The 24208-nt window shown below is 36.1% G+C and overlaps 1 protein-coding gene across 6 annotated transcripts in view; it reads right to left on the reverse strand.

Annotated features, from left to right (window-relative positions):
* LOC148949388 (protein Tob1-like) overlaps positions 1-24208 on the reverse strand; it is a 183392-nt gene that overhangs the window by 43009 nt on the left and 116175 nt on the right. For 5 of the 6 annotated variants that reach the window (XM_089093410.1, XM_089093412.1, XM_089093411.1 and 2 more), the window contains one exon: positions 5134-5279. In XM_089093410.1, the coding sequence (XP_088949536.1) occupies positions 5134-5257 (124 nt within the window). In that variant the 5' untranslated portion in view covers positions 5258-5279. Of the gene's footprint in view, positions 1-5133; positions 5280-16885; positions 17005-24208 lie in introns of those variants that run through there. The other variant, XM_089093413.1, reaches the window with a different exon arrangement.

The raw sequence follows: 24208 nt of genomic DNA on the forward strand, positions 1-24208 counted from the left end.
ACATTGATCCATAAGTGAAGAAAGAAGTGGGAGGAGCTTTTTGTTCGCACCGAGAACGAAGACCAGAAATGATCTGCGATAAGCTTACTGGATAATTATATAAACTGTGATCTGAACTAAGGGCCGCCGAATCGTGAAGTCTTGAGGTTTTAGACCGGTAGGGGGCATACACAAAGCCGTGTTCTTTCTACCCTCGGCGAAAGCGAGTGAACCTTTTGTATCCCAGAGTAATACAACTAGCGCAGTTTCAGGACATAAATATGTTTCACAGAGACTTGTAAAAATTTAGCCATATTAATTTGTCCATACATTCACTAGTACTTACATAAAATTATCTGATGGGAAAAATTCTAGTTTAGCTAATTTTTGCTATTTTGGAAAGGGGCTAAGTTAGGAAAATAATACTTTCAGTAGTGAATCTAGGGCCAAAAATATACTCTGGGAATGTATTACCAAGCTTCTATATAAACCCTCTTCTGATTTCTAAGCCTTAGAAATTTGCCTACTTGACAGGCAAACTCTCTTAGCTTGAACGAATGAATGATTATGGTTGCAGCGGCAGCTGCAACCTAGTAAAGAGCGAACCAAATCCCATAGTAATCAAAAGTTGAAAACGCGTTTTCAAAACAAGTCTTGTGAGAAAAAATCGCCATCTGACACTGAATCAGGAATGGTAACTATTGTTTCGGTTAATCTTAGAAGTAAAAGTTTATTGCGAAAAGAAATTTGTGGCGAATTCGAAAAGGAGCCTGAAGCCCCTTGAAAATGGCGTCAGATAGAAACAAAAAATGCACCATTGGAATCAGCATGGTCGAAAACCTTTTGTAGGATAATTACAGTCCCCCACCTTGAACACCAAGGACAATGACTTTTTTGGATGGGTAGCACCGATCTGTCTCCCTTTTTTTCCAGGGCTAGCGGCTGCCAGAACTTCTTAGAGAGATATTTAATGGTTGATTATTGCACAAAAAATGGCACCTTTTGTGCCACTTCTGAAGTTGAAAAGCTTCGAAGTATAAAACGGTACCATTGTAATAATTATGCTCCAAAACCCTTAATTGGAGATTTACAATGGACCTTCACCGTATACTCCGCCTCCCAGCCCCCTTAGTAAGTCTGATTAGTCCGTTGGAAGAATTCACTATGAACTCTTTAAAATTTAGGAATGGTAACTATTATTTTGGTTCGTCTTAGAAGTAACAATTTATTGCGAAAAGAAATTTATAGTGATTTCGAAAAAGAGAATCATAAATCTACGCCGTATATCGTGAAAAATCACTAGATTTAGGTAAAAATCACTAGTTTCAGAACGAAAATCACTAGCTAGAAAAAAATCACCGGGCAACATAAAAAATCACTAGAAATAGTCATAAATCACAAGGAGTGGCAGGCCTGCTTCTCCTGCACAAACCCTTCATTAGAATATTAGTGATTTCTATTTATATTCAATGTTTTGAATGATATTTTGTTTGAAATTTTATTTCTTCAGAGAGAGAAGGGGCAATTCTTTATGGCATCAGTGGCTGCCTTAGTTAATATAATCAAATATTTGAATTGAACAAGCTATCAATATTAATATTTTCCATTCACAACCTGGGGAAAGTAATAACAGACTTATCATTTTTTATTGAAAATCAGTCGTTGAATCCATGGAATTCATTGTTTCTTCAATTTATGTAATTAGTGAATATGAGCTAGTTCAAAACATGAATGGTGAATTGTTGAAAATTCGGTGTCCTTATGGGGCATAAAAAATATTGTATTCTAGGAAGTATTTTCAGTGCTAATTGCTAAACGTCTAAATGTGACCTACTTTCTCCATATTCTCTAGGGGGTGTTTTCTGCTATTTATCAACTGTTTCGGCGAATAGCGGAAATATAGTGTTCTTTGATTTACGGGAGAAATGCAAGTTTTTAATAAGCTGAGTAGGGAAGGAAAAATGGAAAAACTATTTAAAAAAAAAAAACAGTAAAAAAGGTAGGATGGTACATGGATGCAAAGTGGTTACAGCTTCTCTTCATAAGGGTTTAAAATTGAATTTACGTAAAAACAATTATTATATTCGGAAGAAACCTAAAAAATAGGCATCGAGTGGTATGTTTACTTGAATCATAGGTCATATCTCTGAATGTTTTCTACTGAAACTAAGAAGTGACATTAAAACTTAAAACGAGCATACATTATTCGGTATAAATAAAAAAGATCATGACAGCGTTGTTTCTGCATTAAATTTTAATCAAAAACGAACAAAGATTAATTTAAAAAAACAAAGTTTTTCCGAGGGACGTAAAGAGTGAAGTCGAAACTTAAAAAGGACAAAAATTACTACTTCACAGCCTATTTAATATAAATTAATATAACTAGTATAATTAAACCAACCAATTATGTTTCCCTATGCATTTAGGATTATACAAAACTAGCGCTTTACTGGAAACACAAAAGTCAAGTATAATAACAGGATTATTGATCTAAGAGTCAAAAATGAGTATGTATCCTAACAATGCTAAACGAATCTATAAATATTTTTATAGTCTTACACCAGTTTCGGCATTAGTATCGTTCAGTATACAATTAAAGTTATCTTAAATCATAAGCGTAAAACTAAATATTTTTTAATAGCCGCGAAGTAATTGAACAGCATACAGAAATATTGGATTGGTTTATCAAGCAGTATTTTTCTCTCGCCAGCTATAATACCAATAGCCTAGTGGGTAATATACAATCTTAAATTGTAAGAAATATGCTTTAGTATCACTTGAAATGAAGATCAAATAAGACATAATATGAACTCTGGAAATTCGAATATTTCTCTCTATACAAGAGTGAATTTCAAGCTATGATGCAAATTCTAAAGCTAGTCTATAGTCCTAATACTATCAATATGGCCTTACTTCAAATTTCTAAACAAACTAATCGTGACCTGTCCTTTTAAGAACCAAAACGATAGCGTGTTATTCGGCTGAGCTATTTTGCAGAAGTGACACCAAATTAAACGTAAAATAATAAAGAAAATCCTAAAATGGATTGTTGCTTTATCTTAAAAGGGATTGATAATATTTTGATTCTATAAAAAGTGTTCTTCATTTGTTTTCTTTTACTGTACCATAGTCCTATATTATTTTGTGTTTTCAGTAAAGCGCTAGTTTTGTATAATCCTAAAAGCATAGGGAAACAAAATTAGTTGGCTTATTTATACTAGTTATATTAATATATATTAAATAGGCTGTGAAGTAATCGTTTTTGTCCGTTTTAAGTTTCAATTTCGCTCTACTTCCCTCAGAAAATCTTGGTTTTTTAAAATTAATTTTATTCAGTGATTAAACCCGTACAGAGTATTTCACTATCTAGTCTACAAAATACAGCATAAAATAACAAAGACTGAAAAACACAAGCAAAATACAAAAAAAAAGGAAAAAAAAGACAACGTTTATTAACACTTAATAGTAAGAAAATGAAGGGGAAAATGAAGAAGAAGAAAAAAACTCTTAGCTTATTCATTCGTAGTAGTATACTTATTTCTAGGTCTCTTACTGGTTATTGATTTTTTTTAATAGAAATAAGAAGCCTCTCCGATCAATAATCTAATGCCTTGCCGACTTTCAAGAACAACAATGTTATCTCTACGCAAGACGCAACCTCCCCTCAAAATTGTTAATTCCCGTCTAGTAGATCCACCCCTACCAGCCAATACTGGTTCCTCCTAGGTCTTTGTCTACTGATTCAGATCGTCACTGGCCTTTTTTAGCAATGCATTACACGGAAAGAGTCGATTTAGCATTTTCGAGAGTCGCCCGTATTTGTTACTGACCTATTGAAATTTTGACAAAAAAAAACATTTTACCTTAATTTTCAGTTATCCCTTTCTTTTTCTTTGATTTTAGTTCTGAAAAATGCAATTCCTGTTATTTTAGTAACATTTTAACCCATATCAATGTGTTTTTTCTGATTTTAGGAAATGTATTTGCAGATATTTGAAACCTCATAAATTGGAATTGAGCAAAGTTGTGAGGCTGAAAACAGCTTTTTTGTACATCATTTAAGCAGAAGATCTGTTTTGCAAGGTTTCACTTTTATAGCATAAAGATTTTTAAAGGTCATCAAATGTCACTGCCCTCTAGAGGGAGGAGTGGGGGAAGGTACTTGAAAATACCTTCCCATGACATACTTTTGTCTGTCAACCCATTCCTGAAAGTTTCATTTTCCTAACCCCTTTCCATGATAGCAAAAAGCAGCTAAACTAGAGTTGTACCATCTGATGTAAGTCAAGAGAAATTATTGGTCCCCTATTTTTGGCCTGCATACCCCCCCCCCCCTGGTACACGCCAGTCCATAGCAGATATCCAAGAAAGTAGCCTAGATTAGTCTTAACGCTTTCAATAACTTTAATTAAGCTTAAGTTTTATTCTTTGCCAAGTTTTATCCCAGCAGTTGTTCCAACGTAATTCAAATGGATTTCCACCTCTTGGCAATAGACATTCCAGCGACGAAGCCATTTGAAACAAAGGGAAGCTGTATGGTTACACCATGGGATTAAGGCTGAATCTTTTCAATATTGACACATCTTAGGGGGTAATTTATTCCTGTAATTAATTATACCTATACTTTTTCATCAAATTAACGCAATATTTGTGGAACTTGAACAAAAGATGAAAGAAAAAAGAAGCAAATATTACAGAAACGAATTTAAAATTTATCTATCTAAGATAGAAAAAAAGGATTTTATGGAAAAGCACGATTCATTGAGGCTTGTCAAATACAGAATAACTTAACTTAGTATGTAAGTAAGTCTATTAATATCTTTCCTCCCTGATGATCCATAATTTTACATATCCATTCACTAATAATACATTATAAACAATAGCTTTATTGCGAAAAAGGGTTGTTTTAAATGAATTCTTGTTATTTAAAGGTGATTTCTGAAGTGTTGCCTTTTACATCAAACTCCTTTTCTCCGACGCCCTCAGTGTAGCTAGAAACCCAGGGCTTACAACACCAAGCCTGGTAAGGTCATAATATAATTACTTGAACACTGCTGCTAATAGAATTTCTCAAATTCTGAAGAAATTATCCTAGTATTGTTGTTCTGAGCAAAAACAAGTTTACAGCTGAAGTACAGTGAAAATGTGACTTACCCTGAAATCTTTCTTTCATTGCCCTTTCAAGTTCTTCACCAAAAAGATTAACTCTCCTTCTCGGTAATTTGTTATACAAGTAAGAAATGACGAAATTTAAAGCCACTTGCACTTCTAAATGCATACTTTCATCCAATTTATTCGTACTAGAAAAAAAATATATCCTATTCAATCTCGAACATACACAAACACTCACTCTCTTTGGCTGAATGAGCTCTTTTAGCTAGAAACAATTCTCCTCTCCGGAGATAGAAAACTCTTGGCACCAACAATACTGAAGATATATGCGCCAGAGATAGCCCGTGACGCATTAAGCCTCTTGAGTTACCACTTTTAAAAGAGCAAGAAATTCCAGCGTTGCAAGTACATCCCCACCCTAGTTCGACCCTACTATGTTTTACCATAGAACTGACAATAACCTATTGTAAATTCTAGCTTTGTTAATCAAGTTGTTTTTCTTTTTTTTTAGGTGCATAATTCATAATTAATATTATCTGAAATACTCTGCCTTCTAATTAATAAAAAATGTATCTCAAGGGACTAGGCTACGGCATTTTTAATGAAATAATCCATCATACAGAGAAGTCTTTTACGAAAGCAAGGACTAAAAACATTCTTGGGGGGGGAGGAGGAGGAAGTTCAAGAAATATTCTTTTATCCCATTTTTTGGGGAAATACGTCCCATTTTTAGCCTGCATTGTGGCAAAATGCCAGCCTAGACGGCATTAACAAATCCAAAAAGTCGTTATGCTAGGCGAATGAAACTTTCAGGGAAGGATATTGGCTAATGCACAAATGGGACCTGGGAAGTTGCTTTCAAATAATTTTTAACTTAAAAAAAATAATATATAATTAGGAGAAATGAAGAGGTTGTTGAACTACTGAAATTAATATGTTGGTTCAGTAATATCCTATTATACCGGCAGACGACGTGCACAGGAAGGGGGCCCCGAAGTCCCCACCAAATCTTAGTTTTTTTTTTAAATTGTGGACACTTCTCATTCAAATAAACTTGTCTCGTTTATTATTCCCAACTGACAATAAATTTATCCCTCCACCCATAAAAAATTATCCTGTGTACGTGCCTACACTTCACAAAAGCATAAAATAACAAGTATTCAAAGAAACATAAATGAATGAGAATTAAAACAAAGCCTGGTTAGCCATAGGTTTCGTATGTCACGGCAACTAAGTCATATTTGATTGCGTTAGCTATCTAGTTGCAATCAGTTATTTGCAAATTAGTTACACCATAAGGTATAAAATAACACACATCCAAAGAAACATCCACATATGATAATTAAAACAAAACATGTGTAGGTCTGGATTTCGTATAACATAGTGGTGGTAACAAATGGTGGGCAAAATCTTACTCGATTGTGCTAGTTACATAGCAGTAATCAGTTTTTTGAAAATTAGTAACAAAACTGTGGCATAGATTACTGCAAGGTGCTCAAGCCTATAGATGTCGGTAAAAAAAAAAACAAGAAGAAAAAGAAGCTAAATCACACTGTTTCCGTTTAACCCCAGAAATGATGAAAATCAGCCTATTGGTATCTTACATGGCAAAAGGAGTTACCGATAAACACTTTTTTTGCTTTCAAATTGAATCCATAATTTCAACGCAATTGAACCATCAGGTTCCACTATACTTCATAATCTCTTTGGTTCTTAGTCAATCTTTCAATGATCACATACTAAATCACCCCTTAAGCCATTATCATGATTTTGCATATCCATGCTTATCAATAAGCAACTCGTCGACTTTACCATTCAGCATGTTCTAAACATGACGTTTACCATATATTAAAAAAACCGTCCATGGAAGGCAAGGAGTGAATTTAAAACATAAAACAAAGTAAAATTGGCTTATGTAGGATGTCAACTCAAAAACGAGTAGAAATTACTATAGCTGAAGAAATAGAACCTAAACCAAATAGAAAGAAGGGCAAAGATATTACCAAAATTAAGAATGGCGCTGTCAACCCCCCCCCCCCAAAAAAAAAAAACAACAGAGAATTATTTCTGCTTCACAAAATAATAAATAAATTGCTTGAATTGAAAGTTGTCAATTAACTTTTCTATACACTTGGAAGGAATGGTTATCACAAGAAGGAAACAGTGACACAATTAAAGAGTCTTAACGAAACAGCAGAATTAAAATTTGAAACAAAACAGACGCATATTTTGGTAATTTATGATCGTTTTAAGTCTGGTTCCATTGTTCTTGTTATTAATCTTGCTTGAAGTTTCATTTTATTTATAATAGTTCTTGCTCGTTTTAGGCTTGACATCTAATATAAGCCAATGAGGCTCGTTTGTTTAAATTTGCTCTTTACTTTTCACAGAAAAGCAGAAAACCCTTTTTTTTAAATTCAATCCTTGTCCGTTTTTAATGGTCGTAGCTAGGGGCGTCGTTTGGAGGGTGGGGGCAGTTGCTCCCCCCCAATAATTTTGAGAAAAATTAGTATATAGTTCATGCCCTTTGACTATCCGGATATTGACCCCTCTCGCCCCAATAAAAATGCTGGAGCTACGCCCCTGTTCGTAGGTTTTGCCTGTATTAATAGCAGTAATGTTGGCTAATAATTTTTATTAGTAATAACCGACAGTGTTATTTAAGAGTAGAAACATAGTAGGAATGGTTCTAGGAATAACCACTCACGGATTCTGGGCTTCAATTTTACAGTATTAGCCTCATGCTTGTAATTGACATTCTGAGAAAGACTTAAACACCAACTTAGGTTTAAATATAAAAACAAACTTGCGCTACTTATGGAACAATAAATGAACTGCTGATACTTCCCTGTGCTTGTAGGAACACTGCTGCGGTTAAGGTAGGAAATGAGGTTAGCAGCTGGTTTTGTATTAAATCAGGAGTTAAGCAGGGTTGTGTTCTATCCCCCTTTATATGGATTATTTTGATGGACTTTGTTTTAAGGAGCACAGGAAAGGCAATGGGAGACCACGGAATCAAATGGGGAGGAAAAAGTCTCCTGGACTTGGATTATGCTGATGATTTAAGCATCCTAGATGAAAGTGTGAGCAAAATGAATGAAGTTTTAGAGGCTTTGCGAGTTCAGGGTGCTAGTATTGGTTTGAAAATTAATGTTAGGAAGACCAAGTCACTAAGGCTAGGAATAAGTGAAGATGGAAAGGTGACGTTGGGTAATGAAAAGATTGATCAGGTGGGCAGTTTCACTTACCTTGGTAGTATTATTAGTAAAGATGGTGGGAGTAGTGAAGATGTTAAAAATAGAATAGCCAAGGCTCAGGGTGTTTTTTCACAGTTAAAAAAAGTCTGGAAGAATAGGAAGATAAGTCTGCAAACCAAGATTAGAATCTTAGAAGCTACAGTGATGACAGTGGTCAAATATGGCTCTGAAGCATGGACGCTCCGAAAAGCGGCTGACTGACCGTATTTCAAACAATAGGCTATACGAAAAATGTGGTTAAATACCGCTTTCTAGGTCTATAATGAAAGAAAGGTTGAGGTGGTTAGGGCATGTTGTTCGGATGAAGGATGACAGATTGCCGAAGATTGTTCTTTTCGGCCAACCATCTAGGGCTAAACGGAAAGCAGGTCGTCCTCGTCTGGGTTGGGAGGACGTCATAAAGAAAGATTTAAAGGAAATGGGAACTTCGGGGGCGGGTGTAAGAAGGGAGGCTTTGAATAGATTGGGGTGGAGGAGGAGCGTGCGTAGCTGCGTTGGCCTTAGGCGGCTTGGTGCTTCAATGAGTTGTTAGTAGTAGTAGCTTGTAGGATTAGTGAAAACTAGTGCTGTACTGGAACCTCAAAACAATACAAGAGTTTATGCATAGTAAAAACAAGTATTTAAAGGTACTTTTACCAGTATAAATGTAAAATATTTTTATATTGTTTCTTTATTTATTTATTTTTTCGTTCAATTTGGCATCAGTTCTGTACAATAACTCCAGTTGACTGATTGAATGTCATTTTGGATTTGAAAGACGTTACATGTATATTTTGTAGACAAGTTCGAAGTGAAGGATCCTTTTTAGTATTAAGATTACAGACTCGCTTTATAATTTGTATCACAACTTGAAATTCTCCGTTTTATAGAGAGAAATAACTGGATCACCAGAGTCCATATTATAGTTGATATGTTCTTCATTTCGAGTAATACTAGGTGAGACGAAGATGTTACCGGATAAATCAATCCATTATTTTTTATGCTGTTTAATGACTGTAAACTTATTGTTTTTATGCCTAAGTTTTTAAGATAATTTTAATTGTATACTGATCTGAAAGTTACTGATATCACAGCTCCTGTAGGACTACGAAAAGCGTTATAAACTAGTTTGTTGTTGTGAGGCTACGCATTTGCTTTTGACTCTTAAATCAATATTCTTGTTTTTTATACTTGGCTTTTGTTTTTACAGTAAAGTGCTAGTTTTCTGTAATCCTACAAACATAGGGAAATATCAACAGTTGATTTATTTGCACAAGTTTTATTGATATATGTTGGATTCGCTGTGAAGCAATAATTTTTTTTTCGTTTTAAGTTTCAACTTCGCTCTTTACTTCCCTCGGAAAAAGTTTATTTAAAAAAAAATTAATTACTTAATATGCGGCAAAGGAAGTGCGAACAGAATCGACAAGCATTGACCCTCAAGTGCTCAACAATTCTGAGAACGCGCAGGGGAAATAACATTATCTTCGCTATCACAAATTCCACATATAGAGTAGACTGAGGAAAACGCTAAGCTCAATCCATGATGATTGACCTCAATCCAATAAAAAAAAACTGAAAGGGCGTGGTCCACACATTTTTCTCGAAAAATACTTAACGGGTATAGCAGACATCGGGATTAACGGACTCTGATCCATCAATGAAGCCAGAAATGGGCAGCACAAGGCTTGTTAGGCTTCCAGCATTAATTTAAGAAAGGCAAAACATCACTCTCACTGTAATACGAAGAGTACAATAAATGTAACATCGAGTCGTACTTACCAAAACAGAATTAATGGACATAGAGAATTAAGGCCAATGTTGCAAATTGTATTGCAGAAACTAAAAGAACCTTGAAATGGAGCCTTAATAATAGCTATTCTGGGGAGCTTTCAAGGTTTATTTGGAATGCGAAAGATGTCGGTACTTGTCTTATAGCCACCACACTCAAGTTCTGTCGAGAAGTGGAGTTTGGTTAATGCGAATGAAATAAAACAAACTATGATGAAAATATAATACTTTATCAACAAAATTATGAAAACTACAACAAAAAATTATGGAAGGGGGGGGGGGCAGACCGCATTATATTAAACACATAATCTAAACTAACCTAGCCAAAATACCAAATAAATTTAATTAAAATATAGCTACAATATAGTTTCCCACTGAGCCCGAAGCTAATATTGTCTAGTATAAAGACAATGACAACCAGTTATTGTCTCATGTTCGCGATACGAGATCATGAGTGTGGTGGCTGTAAGGAAAAAGCACCAAAATGTCAATTGGTATTTGGGTGGAAATTAAATGAGTAATATTCCTCAATATAACTTCGTCTTGAAACATTCTGTTGTCTAAAGATAGTGTCTTTTATCTTTACTAATTTAGGAAACATATTCGCCGCCATGGTTACTAATAACATTTTATAATACACTAAGTAAAGGCTATCTTGTTTCCATTTATTCCCCATTATCGAATTACGTGTCACGGACTTTTGTATTCTCGTTTGAACAAGTTTCTCCAAAAGTTTATTCCCTCAACTAGTATTTCTGCTCTAAATTAGTTTTCCATTTTCAGCGATTGAACGCATACTTCTACTGATCTATATTCACATGTCTGTCATGCAATTTTCCGTCTTTGTCCTTTATTTTAATTTCAGAGGACAATTGGAGGGTGACTAGGGTAATGAATGAAGCAGGATGACTGTAAACCTTTTGAACTTGTGATTGGTTAGGAGACAGAACTAGCATTAAACCTTCAATTGAGAATTAAAGCTTCATTTAACAGAAATACTTTCCAGAAAGTAAAATTATAGTCACATACTGGGTCAAATTTTACCGCTCTCATATCTATGAGCATAATTTGAAGGACAACTCAAGTATTGCAACGTTGTGTTCATGATATTACAGTTATCTACTTGCTAAATTCATAAACACCATGATGCAAACGGAGAAAATTGATAAAAAAATATAAACAAAGGTTTTTGCTATTTACAATATAGAAAAATGCTGGAATACATTAGACACCAAAATAACTTGGAATACAACCCAAATACCCGGTCTTGTGCATTCTGACTACGGAAAAATCCAAACAATCTTCCTTTTTTCTGTATACGTTTGATCAAAAATGTTTAAAAATTCAAAGAAAAGTAAAAAACGACTTTATGACCTAGAACGAGCAAAAATGATATCACATATGAAGTCTAATCTTAATCTTTTGAAAGCTGCATTAATTCAAAAACATTCAGAAATTAACTAAAAAAAACAAGTTTTTTTTAACTGAAAGTAAGGAGCGACGTTAAAACTTAAAACGAACAGAAATTATTCCGTATATAAAATGAGCTGTCCCCTCCTCAACGCCTCGCTCTTTACGCTAAAGTTTTTTATTGTTTAAAGAAATAAAGCTGTGTGATAGAGTCAAACTTTAGCGCAAAGAGCGAGGTGTTGAGTTGGGGACAGCCCCTTTCATATACGGAATAATTTCTGTTCGTTTTAAGTTTTAATGTCGCTCCTTACTTTCAGTTAAAAAAACTTGTTTTTTTTAGTTAATGTCTGAACGTTTTTGAATTAATGCAGGTTTGATTTTGGCTCACCGTACAGGAATAATTAAAACGAAATTTGCATATTAATTTCCCTTTTTATGGCTAATTGGCTTTCTCGAAATTTTGTTCTGGCGTAAATTACGAATTAACTTACGTAACGAATTTCTATATTCGTATGTTTTTATTACGTATATTAGGGAGTTCACTTCCTAGTCAATACCTCGCTCTTTACGCTAAAGTTCGAATTTTGTTCGAATCACAAACCCCTGAATCACAAAGGCCGGTTAAATAGAATAGATAGCTCTTTTGAAAGTACTAAAAAACTTTGGCGTAAAGAAGCCGTATCGCTTATTTTTTTTTATTGTTTTTTTATTACGTATATGTTATTACGTATATGAGGGGGTTCTCCCCTTAGTCAATACCACGCTCTTTACGCTAAATTTAAAATTGTGTTTAAATCACAAACCCCTGAATCACAAAGGCCGTTTCATTAGAATAGATAGCTCTTTTGAAAGCACTAAAAAAACTGTAGCGTAAACAGTGACGTATTGACTCGGAGGTGAACCCCATCATACACCGAACAATTTCTGTCCGTTTTAAGTTCTAATTTTGCTTCTTACTTTCAATTGAAAAAACTTGTTTTTTTTAAATTTAATTTCTGATCGTTTTTTAAATAATGCTGGGAAATCTGGCGCCCCCTTCATATAAATGTCCCTTACCCCAAGGAAAAATCCTCCACGGAAACATTACCCCGATTTTCTCAGGCGCATAACTTTTGATGGGTAGGACTAAACTTGATGAAACTTATATATTTGAAATCAGCATAAAAATCTGATTTATTTGACATATCTATTGGCATCAAAATTCTGTATTTCTGAGTTTTGGTTACTATTGAGCCGGGTCGCTCCTTACTTACAGTTCGTTACCACAAACTGTTTGAAAACAGCAATCAGAGGCAGTAAATAAGCGCTACCTTAGTAAAAAGCCATATGCCCTCAACGTATTATTCTTTATTTATTTTTATCCACACCATCCCATACGGAAAAAAGTAGCAAATTTTCAGGGATCATTTTCTAAGTCAAAAGAACTAAAGACTGCGTCGTGGAAGGAAGGTCAGGTATGCGGCCCGAAAATTGACCAAAACATTTTTCCCGATCGGCTTGAAACTTAAACCTTGAAGTCCATACTCTATGAAAACCCTAATACAGAAGGAAAGATATCGCCCCCCCCCCAAGAAACAGAAAGCTATTAAGGACCAAAAGAGGGCTAAAAACTGTTTACCTGGTTACTTTGTATGGAACGGGTAGTTGTAGGAACTTAGTAGGGGAATGATGCAATTGAAAGTTCGGTACTTCCATGTTAAACGCATTCTTTTATATGTCAAACTGGAGACGCGACAGGAAACCGGTTTTGTATGGGTTAATCCAAGACACTGCTATACAGTAATGAATGCTTAGCGTGGTTTTCAATGCGTTGATGATATTTGAACTGTTATTTTTTGGGTTTAAGGGGAAAAAAAGGTACCTAGGTTAGGTTACGCGTTTAATATGTGCTATGCTTCAACCCCCGCCCCCCCCCCCCCCCCCCCACCCTTAGCCCTAATGTGCAAATATATAGCCCAAATCTTTTTCCAAACCATTATATATTCATCCTATTTTATTTTATTTCATTAGCATTAACCAAACTAGCACTATATAAAAGAGTGCTCTGAACTCTGAACTCTAGTGTCTTGTTAAGTGCCTAAGTGGTCACAAGTATATCATAAAACGATTATTTTAATAGAATAGCGGATTGGGATACGTGTATATTCACGAGTATGTACAGAAGTGTGGTCAGAATGGCTTCAGCCCTATAGCAAATCACAAATTACACAGATTTCAATCCAAATGAATAATAGATGAAGAACAATAATAATCATAATTCCTATTGATATATTACTAAGATTCTATAGTAAAACTTATCAAAATTTATTGCGCAAGACCACTGTTGATGAAAATTTTTGACTGAATACTAAAATTCGGTCGAAAATTTAAATTCCAATCCCACAATCTAAATTCAGCAGAAAAACCAAAGAGTTTTGCAAATGTTCCTAAAATTAACAAATAATAAGATTATGCAAATCAAAAATGAAAAGAAATTGATCTAAAACAAATTATTTTCTAAAAAAAGAATTTTTCAAAGAAAGTAAAGAGCAATATTAAAACCTAAGACAATCAGAAATAGTCGAATAATAATTCAAACATAAAAAGAACAGAAATTACTCTCAGTGAACAAATGCAATCCAAAACGAACATAGATTAAATGAGTACCGTAATCATATTAAATATAAAGATAATTGACAATGCTATAGATGTATACATGGATCCTAACTCGAAGATTAATTAAAATAATTTATCAAGTCAAACTTAAAACGAACAGAACTTACCATGAACAGGAGTAGGGTTATCACCCCCTGAGTCTTCTAAAGGCTAGAAAATATTTTGCACTTGCAAACAAAACAACACTGTTGAAAATACCAGATGTTTTCAATAAAACACAAAATATACTCAAGCCATTTAGACGGTTTGAGATGGAGGGGGGGTGCACTACTCCTATTAGCATGCATTGATTAGCCTTATGATATTGTTTTTTTGCTTTTGTATTGCTGTTGATATTATGACAAATAAAAACACGCTGCTATAAATATAAATTGTTTTCAGTAAAGCACAACCGACAATCTGGCCTTAACCCTACTCCTGATTGCGGTAATTTCAGTTCGTTTTAGGTTCCATTCATTCTTTGAGAATAATTAATGTTCGTTTTAAGTTTGAATTATTGTTTTACTTTCCTTCTGTTTTTTTTTTTTTAGGTTTAAATGTGGCTCTTTTTTGAAAAACTTCTTTTGGCATCAGCTAGGTAGTTAGCCACTTCTAAAGCAAACATGATAATAAAATAGAAGAATGTCCATCTATTCTTTATTTTATGCTCTTTCCGAACATCATTATCGCTTTTCTGAGAATACACCCCCCCCTGATGGTCGGATATATAGCCCAAATAATATTTGGAAACTTGGATATTTGGATTAATATTTGGATATATGGAAACTGATTCGTAGAAATTGAGCGAAAGTGAAAAGGTTTTGGTGGATTGTTAGTGTTATGCAAATAAGGGGAGTTATACTGGCTGAAGGTTATGCTTTCAGAGTTGGGACGTGTTTAGTTTGATTTAGTGCTAGATGAAGGTTGGTTAAGGAAGCTTGGAAAATTTTTTTGGATATATTTTTATATTTTTAGGGTATTTTGGTTTTTATTCATAGGTATTCCACAGGTGTCACTACATGTGGGTATGCCATATTGAATGGCATGGCGCGCTCATTTTGTCCGGGTTATACAATTTAGGTGCCGAAACCTATATAGGCAGTCAGTTTTTATATAATGAGCCATGATCTGTGGTGATTACTTGGGGGATATTAAAATGTTGTAGATTTAAGGTGCTATGGCTTGGTTTTGGGACAATGACTTATACTTATTAATGCTGATTTTGCTCTATCTTGGAATTGATTTTCGGATTATCAGGTTGGATATACTGTTTTGTCCTAGGTGATTGGATGGATGAGTAAGGTCTAGACCTTGTTCAATTGCTCATTTATCTCACTTACTAAATTAGGAAGACAGTTTTTTTTTCCAAGTAATTAATTACCTGTAATACATTATATGGCTACCTTAATTGAATTTAGCGATGAGTCATGGGTTCTTCGTTAAAACAGGTTTTCGCATTTTAAACCTGGCGATAACCAGTTTCGCCTGTGATCGACTGTAATTTCGGATAAAAATACTATTTAAAATTATTTAAGAAAAGTGAACAACCATGATATTCTGGTTATATTATAACCATCCTGCATATTATAAAGTAAGAATTTCTCTATTTCACCGTTATTTTCTTCCAGTTTTTTTTTTTTTTTTTTTTTTTTTTAGATTTCTAGGAGTCTATCTGGGACCGTCAAAGGGGCGAAGGTTCATTGTCCGAAAAGAGATCATGATATTTGGAAAGAGTATAAAATAAGTAATCCAATAGTACTATTCGTACTTCCTTGTTAGCCAGCACACACTTGAGAATCGAAGTTAGGTTAATACTAATGAAATATACCGAAATGTGATGAAAATAGAATACTTTAGTAAAAAAATTATGGAAACTACAACAAAGAGTTATGAAAGGGTGGCCACCCAGAACACATTATATTAAATACCTAACGTAACGTAACCTAACATAACATAACCTAAACCGACCAAGATACCATCTCTATATATTAAATATTTAATAAAAATGGTACTTGTTAAAAATCCGATAAATACACGAGAAGTGAAGTTTCGTTAATGCTAATGAAATAAAACAAAATAAGATGAAAATATAATTGTTTATGAACAAATTTGGGCTATATATTTGCACATTATCGGGGTGGGTGGGGTAAAGCATAGCATATAATTAATATGTAACCTAACCAAACCTAGGTACCTTTTATTACCCCTAAACCACATAAAACTAAAGTTTAAATATAGTTCCCGGAATGAGAAACCCTTTGTTTATACAGCGTCTGATATAAGTACCGGGTAATGCCTACCTGATCCGCGATACAATTCTCGCGTGTTTATCGGATTCTTAACAAGTACCATACAAATAAACCTAAAGCTTAGATTTCAACCCAGCCTAAACTATTTGTCTCCGTATACAGACAGCTAAAAACTGGTTATTGTCTGATCTTGCAGATCCAAATTGTCGAGTGTGTATTGGCTAACAAGGAAGTATCGTGCTATATATATTTGTTGAGCATGTTTCCTCTAGAAGTGGTCAATCACTGCACAGATGCTCTTCTTTTTTTAGAAAACATTTTTTCTTAATTATTTAGATATGTATTTTCTTAGGAGGAAACTTCTGGCACATTTTACAGGAAGAGAACTGCCACATTCCCATTCATATATCCATGACGTATCCTAAACCCTGCTCAAACAATAAAACTCAGAAAGGGACTAAGTTAACAATATACCTGCAAATGTTCTAAATAGTCGTATTTATCATTAAAAATGCATCAATCCAGGAACAACAACACAGCCTATCCACTACGTCCAAGTTCAAGAGTATACTATTTTCAAATGGCCACCAAGACTGGCAGATACAGGAAGATAAAAAGAAGCCAAACGACGTTGTACTTGGGACTCGGAAAGATGTAGTAGAGTTTATCAGGCTTCAATTGATTCTATCCACGTTTCCTGAATGCGTGTCCCAGCATATGATAAAAGAAGCCCAGTAGCATCAAAATATATAAGTATAAAAAAAAGTTTTACAATAGATGGATGATAAATTAACATCCTCGTGTTTCTTCTGTATATGTGATGTTGAACTAGAAAATGATTAATTTTATAGAGACATGAATACGAGTATTAAGCCAATAAATAGAAGAAGCTAGGCGGAAGGATGCTTGCTTTTGGGATGTTACAATGCTTTGTTCATTTATTAGGGCAAAAAGTATTCTTCAGGAAGTTTTATTTTAGAAATTTCGGACCGGATCAAGAGTACTGGTTGAGGAAAGGCGGGGTCCGTAGCGCCTCCTACCTTGGCATGAAATCACATAAAAGACCATGGAGTTATATCAACAAGAAATGATGAAATTCCAAATTGTAGGCTGAACTTTAGCTGCCGAGGAGCAAAATCGCATAATTTGCAAAACAGACATCAGAAAAGTAGGAATTTGGATTATCTAGAGCTATAATGTGGGTTCTGCAAAGTTTTGTCATAAAATAACTTTTTGCCATAAATTTTTCTGTCGTTACCAAGATTGTCATAAGGAAGCGATTAATCTTTTTTTATCTGCCATCGGACTAACTGTCATTATTTTTATTGTCATTGGATAACATTTCATTTTTTTTTCTTGTCATCCGACAAATTGTCATTGTTCTTATTTGCCATTGGACAAATGATCATTGACTTTTATTAACATCGAAAAAAAGAAATTGTTTTTATTTGTCATCGCACGAAGTGTCATTGCTTTTATCTGTCATCGAATAAAATGTCGTTGCTTTTCTGCCATTGAACAGACCGTCATTACTAGAGTTTTAGTATGCGTCTAACCCCCCTCCCCCTTACGGCTAACAGGCTAGCTTATAAGGGGTTTCCATAAATATTCCACTCAGATTGTAGCACCAATGACAAATTCCAAAGCAGAGGCTAAAGCTGTTCTTGCGGACTTTATCTGCTGGTCTTTAGACTGACTTGACTTGCTTAAAGGGCGTTTTCGTTGGGGATTTTTCGCAGGCCAAAGACCAAGGGCTTAGAGAGAGGAAACAAACAACATTTTTAACGGTTATTTGACAAAATGTAAATTTCATAGAAACATATACTGATTAAAAAGTATTCTTCAAGGGGTACAAAACGAAAAATCATATGTTGTCTAGCAGCTATTAAAGAATTGTATCAAGTTTGCTTAGGTAGCGCTAATTCTCTATGTTGCGTAGCAGTCGTGCTGTGTAAACTTTCCAGCTTTTCTCGCCATCAACACTCGCGAAAACACAAATAACACTGATTCAACGTATAACATGTGCGTTATGGAAAATCGCCGCGAGAGTACCTTCTTCTCAAAGTATTTTTTTATGGTCGAAAGGGAGGAACTTAAATATTTCGGCAATATGTGAGACCATACAACTGCAAGGTTGCATTAGGGTAATTTTTAAGCTGAAAGCCATTCTTCTTTATGTTCGGGAGCCATCTTAATCACAAACTATTGAAAAAAGAAAAAAACACATCACTTTTCGAACGTATTTCTTGTGGAGAAAAACTCTAGTTGCGTGTCGGTTTTGAAGGAATTGGCCGTTTGAATAATAAAAATTTTAAATGTCAGATCAAGTGGACAAGATTACTGACTTGATCACCATTGTTCAAGGGTACAGGCTGACCATGGATTTTGCACAATCCTTCCAGTTTCCGTCTTTGAGCCATTAGACTTTGGCCGGTGAATCCCCAGCCCAATGGAAGATTAAACAATAGTTGTACTTTTCCCTAGCTGTGGACCTTGGTCTTAGCTCGAAGGAGCTGTGCTTTAAAAGGTGATGTATTTTTCAGTCTCTAAGCCCTTATACTTTGGCTTTTGAATCCCCAAGCGAAAACGCCTTGCAAGCAAGTCAAGTCAGTCTAAGGACCAGGAAATTAAGTCCTCAAGAACAGCTTGAGGCCAACATCCTGTGAAGTCGTAGCTTCTGCCATTAGCATCTGTCAAAAAACAGCAGCGAAGTTTGGAAACAAGTAAACAGTCATAAGTCAAGATCTAGCAGTTTGTGAAATAAGCAATGACCTTCAAAAGTCCCAGCCCGACAAATTCTCTGATCTAGTTCTCTTATTGGGCGGTTTTCACAAGCTCATCAACCATTTGAAAGCGGTAGGATCTCTCATGGATGGAGCAGGACTAAAAGAAGTTATTGTTGCGCCAGAGATTCTCTGGGAATGTACTGTGAATAAGGTCCTTTCGGGAAAGAACATGTACCAGGCACTCCATTCTCACTTCCAGGTCTACGAAGGAATGAACGCACTCTGGTGGGAGACATTTGAGAATTGGCTTGAAACATCCTGCTTCGTTTTAGTGCCTTCTACAGTCGAGAAACTTCGAACCCTGAGTGATGCAATTGAACACTTCAAACATGAAACTAGTTCTGAAGCATGTAAACAGATAGGTTATGCGTTGGACAACATTGCTCCGCTTTTCTCTAAGTAAAACGAGTCTAGATCATAGTCTCTGGATCAACTATTTAGATCTTATCCGTACCGGAAACGACTATCTTTATGTTGAAAGAGCTGCGGACTGGGGATCACACTTAAACACCACAAAAGAGATGATTCCGATTTTCTTCGCATCTGGAAACCATACATATGCCGCAGCTGCGCTTAACTACCTAGAAGAAATGCTATGCCTGCCTGAAACAGCGCCAGAAGTTCACAGAGCGTTTTTAAGTGGCAATTTTGTTGTTAGGAAAATAACCTAGCCGTTTTGCAGCATTGCATGCGATCTGGCTTTAGAGTCGACCGTGAGTCTGGACATCAAAGGTTATCGAGGCGTTTCTGGTATAGTTGGTGCGACAACGAATGAAAATGCCTGGGCTCGATATCTGGCTACTCTCCCCTTTCTTGCAGCTGTCACCAGAACGCTGAAAGCAAACCTGAACACGGATGACGAGGCAATGAAGCATCATGAAGATACCACCACGTTTACGAATCTGACAATAAAAGGCAGAAATCGGGTTATGGACTTGGTAAAGTTGTTCGGAAACCCATTCAAGACGACGAGAACAGAGCTGCACAACTTTATGACAAGGGATACAGCTCCAGAAGCCATAGCAAACAGTCTGCTGAACTTCCGAGAAATTGGCTTCGAAGCCATGAGCTCGTATCTCGAAGGAACATCCAAGAAAGTAAAAGTTGGCATAGTGCAAACTTTCGTCTCTGTTGCCAAAAAGAAAAAAGAAACAACCAGAAAAAAGATTCTGAGGAAATTGAGCTGCTTAAACGAGCTCTGCGTCTTGCAAATTCAACACAAACTTCGTCCCTGTGAGCTGCTGAAGTACGAGCTACAGCCATATCCGGCCTCACTTGCAGTATTATCATCAAGTCGTAGGGAGCCTCAGCTACGTACTGGTAGGGAGCCTCAGCTACGTACAGTCAACAGCCTTACACTACATTCTGCAACAGTTTGACTTGCAGTCATGGCCAAAAATGATTCTAAATACGCTTTTTGAAGACTCCTCTCGATCTGACTATATAGTTGATGTCATGAGTGTCATAAGGTGTTATCAACCAGAACAAAATGAGACGCTAGCAGATTTTAGAATTAGAGTTTACCATGGGATTCTTAGGAACATACCCGAAGCTTGTCAGTCTATCCATTTGGTTGGTGACAGGTATGACGGTCTTAGTGACGATAGAACCCGTGATGACTACTCGTCCAACCTCAAAGAAGCATCTGGCTATCGAGAATGAGGAGGAAATCCTAGAGGAAATATTTCCAGCCCGTTCACTTCCTCCAGCAAAGTTGCTACACTCTGGGACATGATTCTCAGTAGTCGCTCAGCCAAAGGTCAACTCTAGAAAGTTCTTTTCGAGGTCTGGGAGTGCAAAATTTCGAACCGTCTGATGGTTCATCTCACTGGAGGTTTTGAGAGTCGACATAGAGCTGTTACCGTTCCACCCCATGGAATCTCCGTTGATGGCGATCTCTCGTCTGGCCATGAGGAAGCAGACACTCGGGTGTTATACTACACAGCAGTTGCCGCAAGACGAAAGAGCACACTTGTGACAATACAGGCCATCGATACTGATATCATCTTACTAGCTACATACTACTTCCAGCATCTTGCTAGTCTCGGCCTCAAGCAGCTCTGGGTTAAGTTTCCGTTCTACTGCATACCTATTCATGCCGCAGCACAAATACTAGGAGTAACATTTGTGCAACGCCTTGCCGCTTGTCCACGGCTTTGAGTGGATGTGACACCACAAGCTTTCTGTATGGAATTGGAAAGGTCCACTTTTTTAGAGCTGCGAACTCTTCGGAAACTTTGTTGGGGTCTTTGGGTGATGAAGTTCGAGCCCATGCAGAGAAGCCAATCTGTGCAAAGTGACGGTTTAATCAACGTCTGCAAGCAGCTTGTGGTTACAGTGTATGGCAGAGGTGCGACTAACTTCAAAAGTCTGAATGACCTCCGAGCACATTTGTACTCAAGATTAGAGGATTTGCGGCGTTTACCACCAACTGATATCTCGTTTCTGCTTCATTTGAAAAGGTGCATGTTCCAGTCACTGATTTGGATCCAAAGCCACAAGCCCCGTATTAATTTACCTCAGGCTACCGATAAGGATTTTAGAATTGAAGATAATGAACTGCAGTTTCTGCGATGCCGCATGGGCTAGCATCGCTTTCTTTTTGCAACTGTGAGAAGAAGAGGTGCGGCTCGCGCTGCAAATGCTCCTAAATAGGTTTCTGCGACAGCGTATACAAGTGTGGAGCTGACCCCTCAAAAATGCCTACTTTCCGATGTGAATCGGAACGAGTCCGAAGAAGAAGATGAAGAGAAAAAGACATTTGAGCCACTGTTTCATGTTAAGTTTTTACTACTTCATTTTTTATTTGTTTTGATATTAAACTGCTAATGCAGTCGTCTAAACCTTACTTTCAGCTGATCATGGCAGTTACCGTCTACTACATCAGTGGCCGTTGACCCAATCTAACCGATTGGATCATTGGCCCCTGCTATGCTGGGATTTAAAGAAAATAGTATCTTAAATAAGCCTTAGTCACCTCTGCATCACACGTTCACACGGCTTCGCCACCTTGAGACTCGTATATGAGCCTACGTGAACCAGATGATACATACTACTACAGAAAAAATAAATAGTTGCTCAAGAATTGAGTTTTTTTGGTAAAAAGGCACATGGTTTGACTCGTAATGACGAGCAGAATTCAAATAAAGCATAGAACACTATACTTATGCAGGCAAAAATTACAGAAAAACAAAAACAAAAAACTAAGAAAAAGTATATTAAAAACCCTTCTTTTCAAAATTAAATAGGGGTTAACTAAGAAAATAAAGGTTGTGGGAAAAACTAAAATACCAGGTGAAAGTACTCGTTCTTAGGATTCAGGATATGTCCAGTTTATAAAGTTTTCAGTTTATTTTACCGTGTAAAAAAAACAATAGCGGTATGACGTCGTTTTAAGCCAAATTTGACTTTATTGGCTAAAATGACCATGTTCTACACGCGTGCGAACTTGTGCACCCCAATGTTCGTTATCAGCGCCCCCGATTACCCTAGAATCCACCCTCAAAGCAACTGCGGCGAATGTGAGCCACCCCTTGAAAGATAACGGTCCCTGGATCACTGACTAAATGTATTATGAATGTATTATGCGCATAATGAATGTGAAAATGTGCAGTTGGAAGCCGAAAAGAGCCCGTTTAGGATTCCAGATGTTTTTTTATGATGAAGAAGAGGAAGACGTGCATTCACCTGAAGGAAAAAATTCAAAAAGCCATTAACTTAGTATTTTTTTTTGGGGGGGGGGGGGTCGTCCTCTAGGCAAATCTTATACTTGAAAAATATTGTCTAAATACATCACCTTTTTTACAGCGTATAGCGTTATTCAATACTGTCATGTATCTCTTTTGCTCTTAAATGCATTTGAATGTGAGGTCATTCACATGATTTTTTTTCAAAATTAAGTCTCCAAAGTATAGTCAGCCAAAGGTTGCACGTCCTGCCCATGACCCACCAAAATATTGTCACCGCTGGGGTCTGCGCCCCACGTTGGGAATCACGGCACTAGGGACCCTTTGTCACTTTCTAAGTCATTCTAGAAAAATGTGAGACGTACACATCTTTTGATTTTTGGGGACGACGAGATGATATTAACAAATAGTGCAAAAGTAATACAAACAGTATTTCGGACAAGAGCAAAAATTGTAAGACGAACAATATTCCGGAACTGAAAATTGGTTTTCTAAAACAGAATGCCCCCCCCCCTGTCCCTAGAAGATTGCCTTTAAAGCAGTCCCAAATACATAGTATTACTACTATCTTCTTACAAAATACTGTTATTGCCCCTATTTCTTGGCAACGTTTTACTCCATTGTGAAGGATAAATAGATACAGAAAAAAAGAGAAAATTATCAGTTCCTACCACAAAAATGTAAATGCCGAGGGGTCAATCCAGCTTGTTATGAACAGATCAGTAATATATCACTCATAGATAATAAAATATTATCAAAAAAATAAAAGTATCTGTAACACATTTTGAGATATTGAGCTTCTTAGCCACAATTGGCATATCTTATTAGCCACATAATACTCTCATTAGCACCATGCTAAATTAGTGTAAAAAAAATTATTACTAACCTAAACTGGATGGTTAATAAAAAGGCACTGTAAAGAATCATAAAAAGTAAAACATTTAATTATTCACAAAGACTAGCCAAAGAGCCTGGCGGACGTAAGGCATAAAAAGGGGGGGGGGGAGACGTGGCATATACGTTTTTGAGAGGCCTGAAGAAGAAAGGTGACCCCCTCACCCAACAAAAATTCGAAGTCTCATTACTATTCCCCTTCCTAAATAAAACTTTCTGTAAGTTCAAACTCGCTCCCCTGTCATGAGGCGAAACGGGTTGAATTACATAAATATATACAATTTTGATAGAATCTACTGGCAGTATTCTCACAAATAGTCGCTTGGCTTCAGGTGCCCGCTGTATAACGTCGCACAATTATTTTCAGATCTAGAGGTTAGTGATCGGCTGGGAGTTATAGCAATATAACTCATTATGCACGTAGAGGAAAG

The sequence above is a fragment of the Artemia sp. Qi Xiang Cuo genome, chromosome 8, assembly GCF_049724085.1.
Source record: "Artemia sp. Qi Xiang Cuo chromosome 8, ASM4972408v1, whole genome shotgun sequence".
Lineage (NCBI taxonomy): Eukaryota > Metazoa > Arthropoda > Branchiopoda > Anostraca > Artemiidae > Artemia > Artemia sp. Qi Xiang Cuo.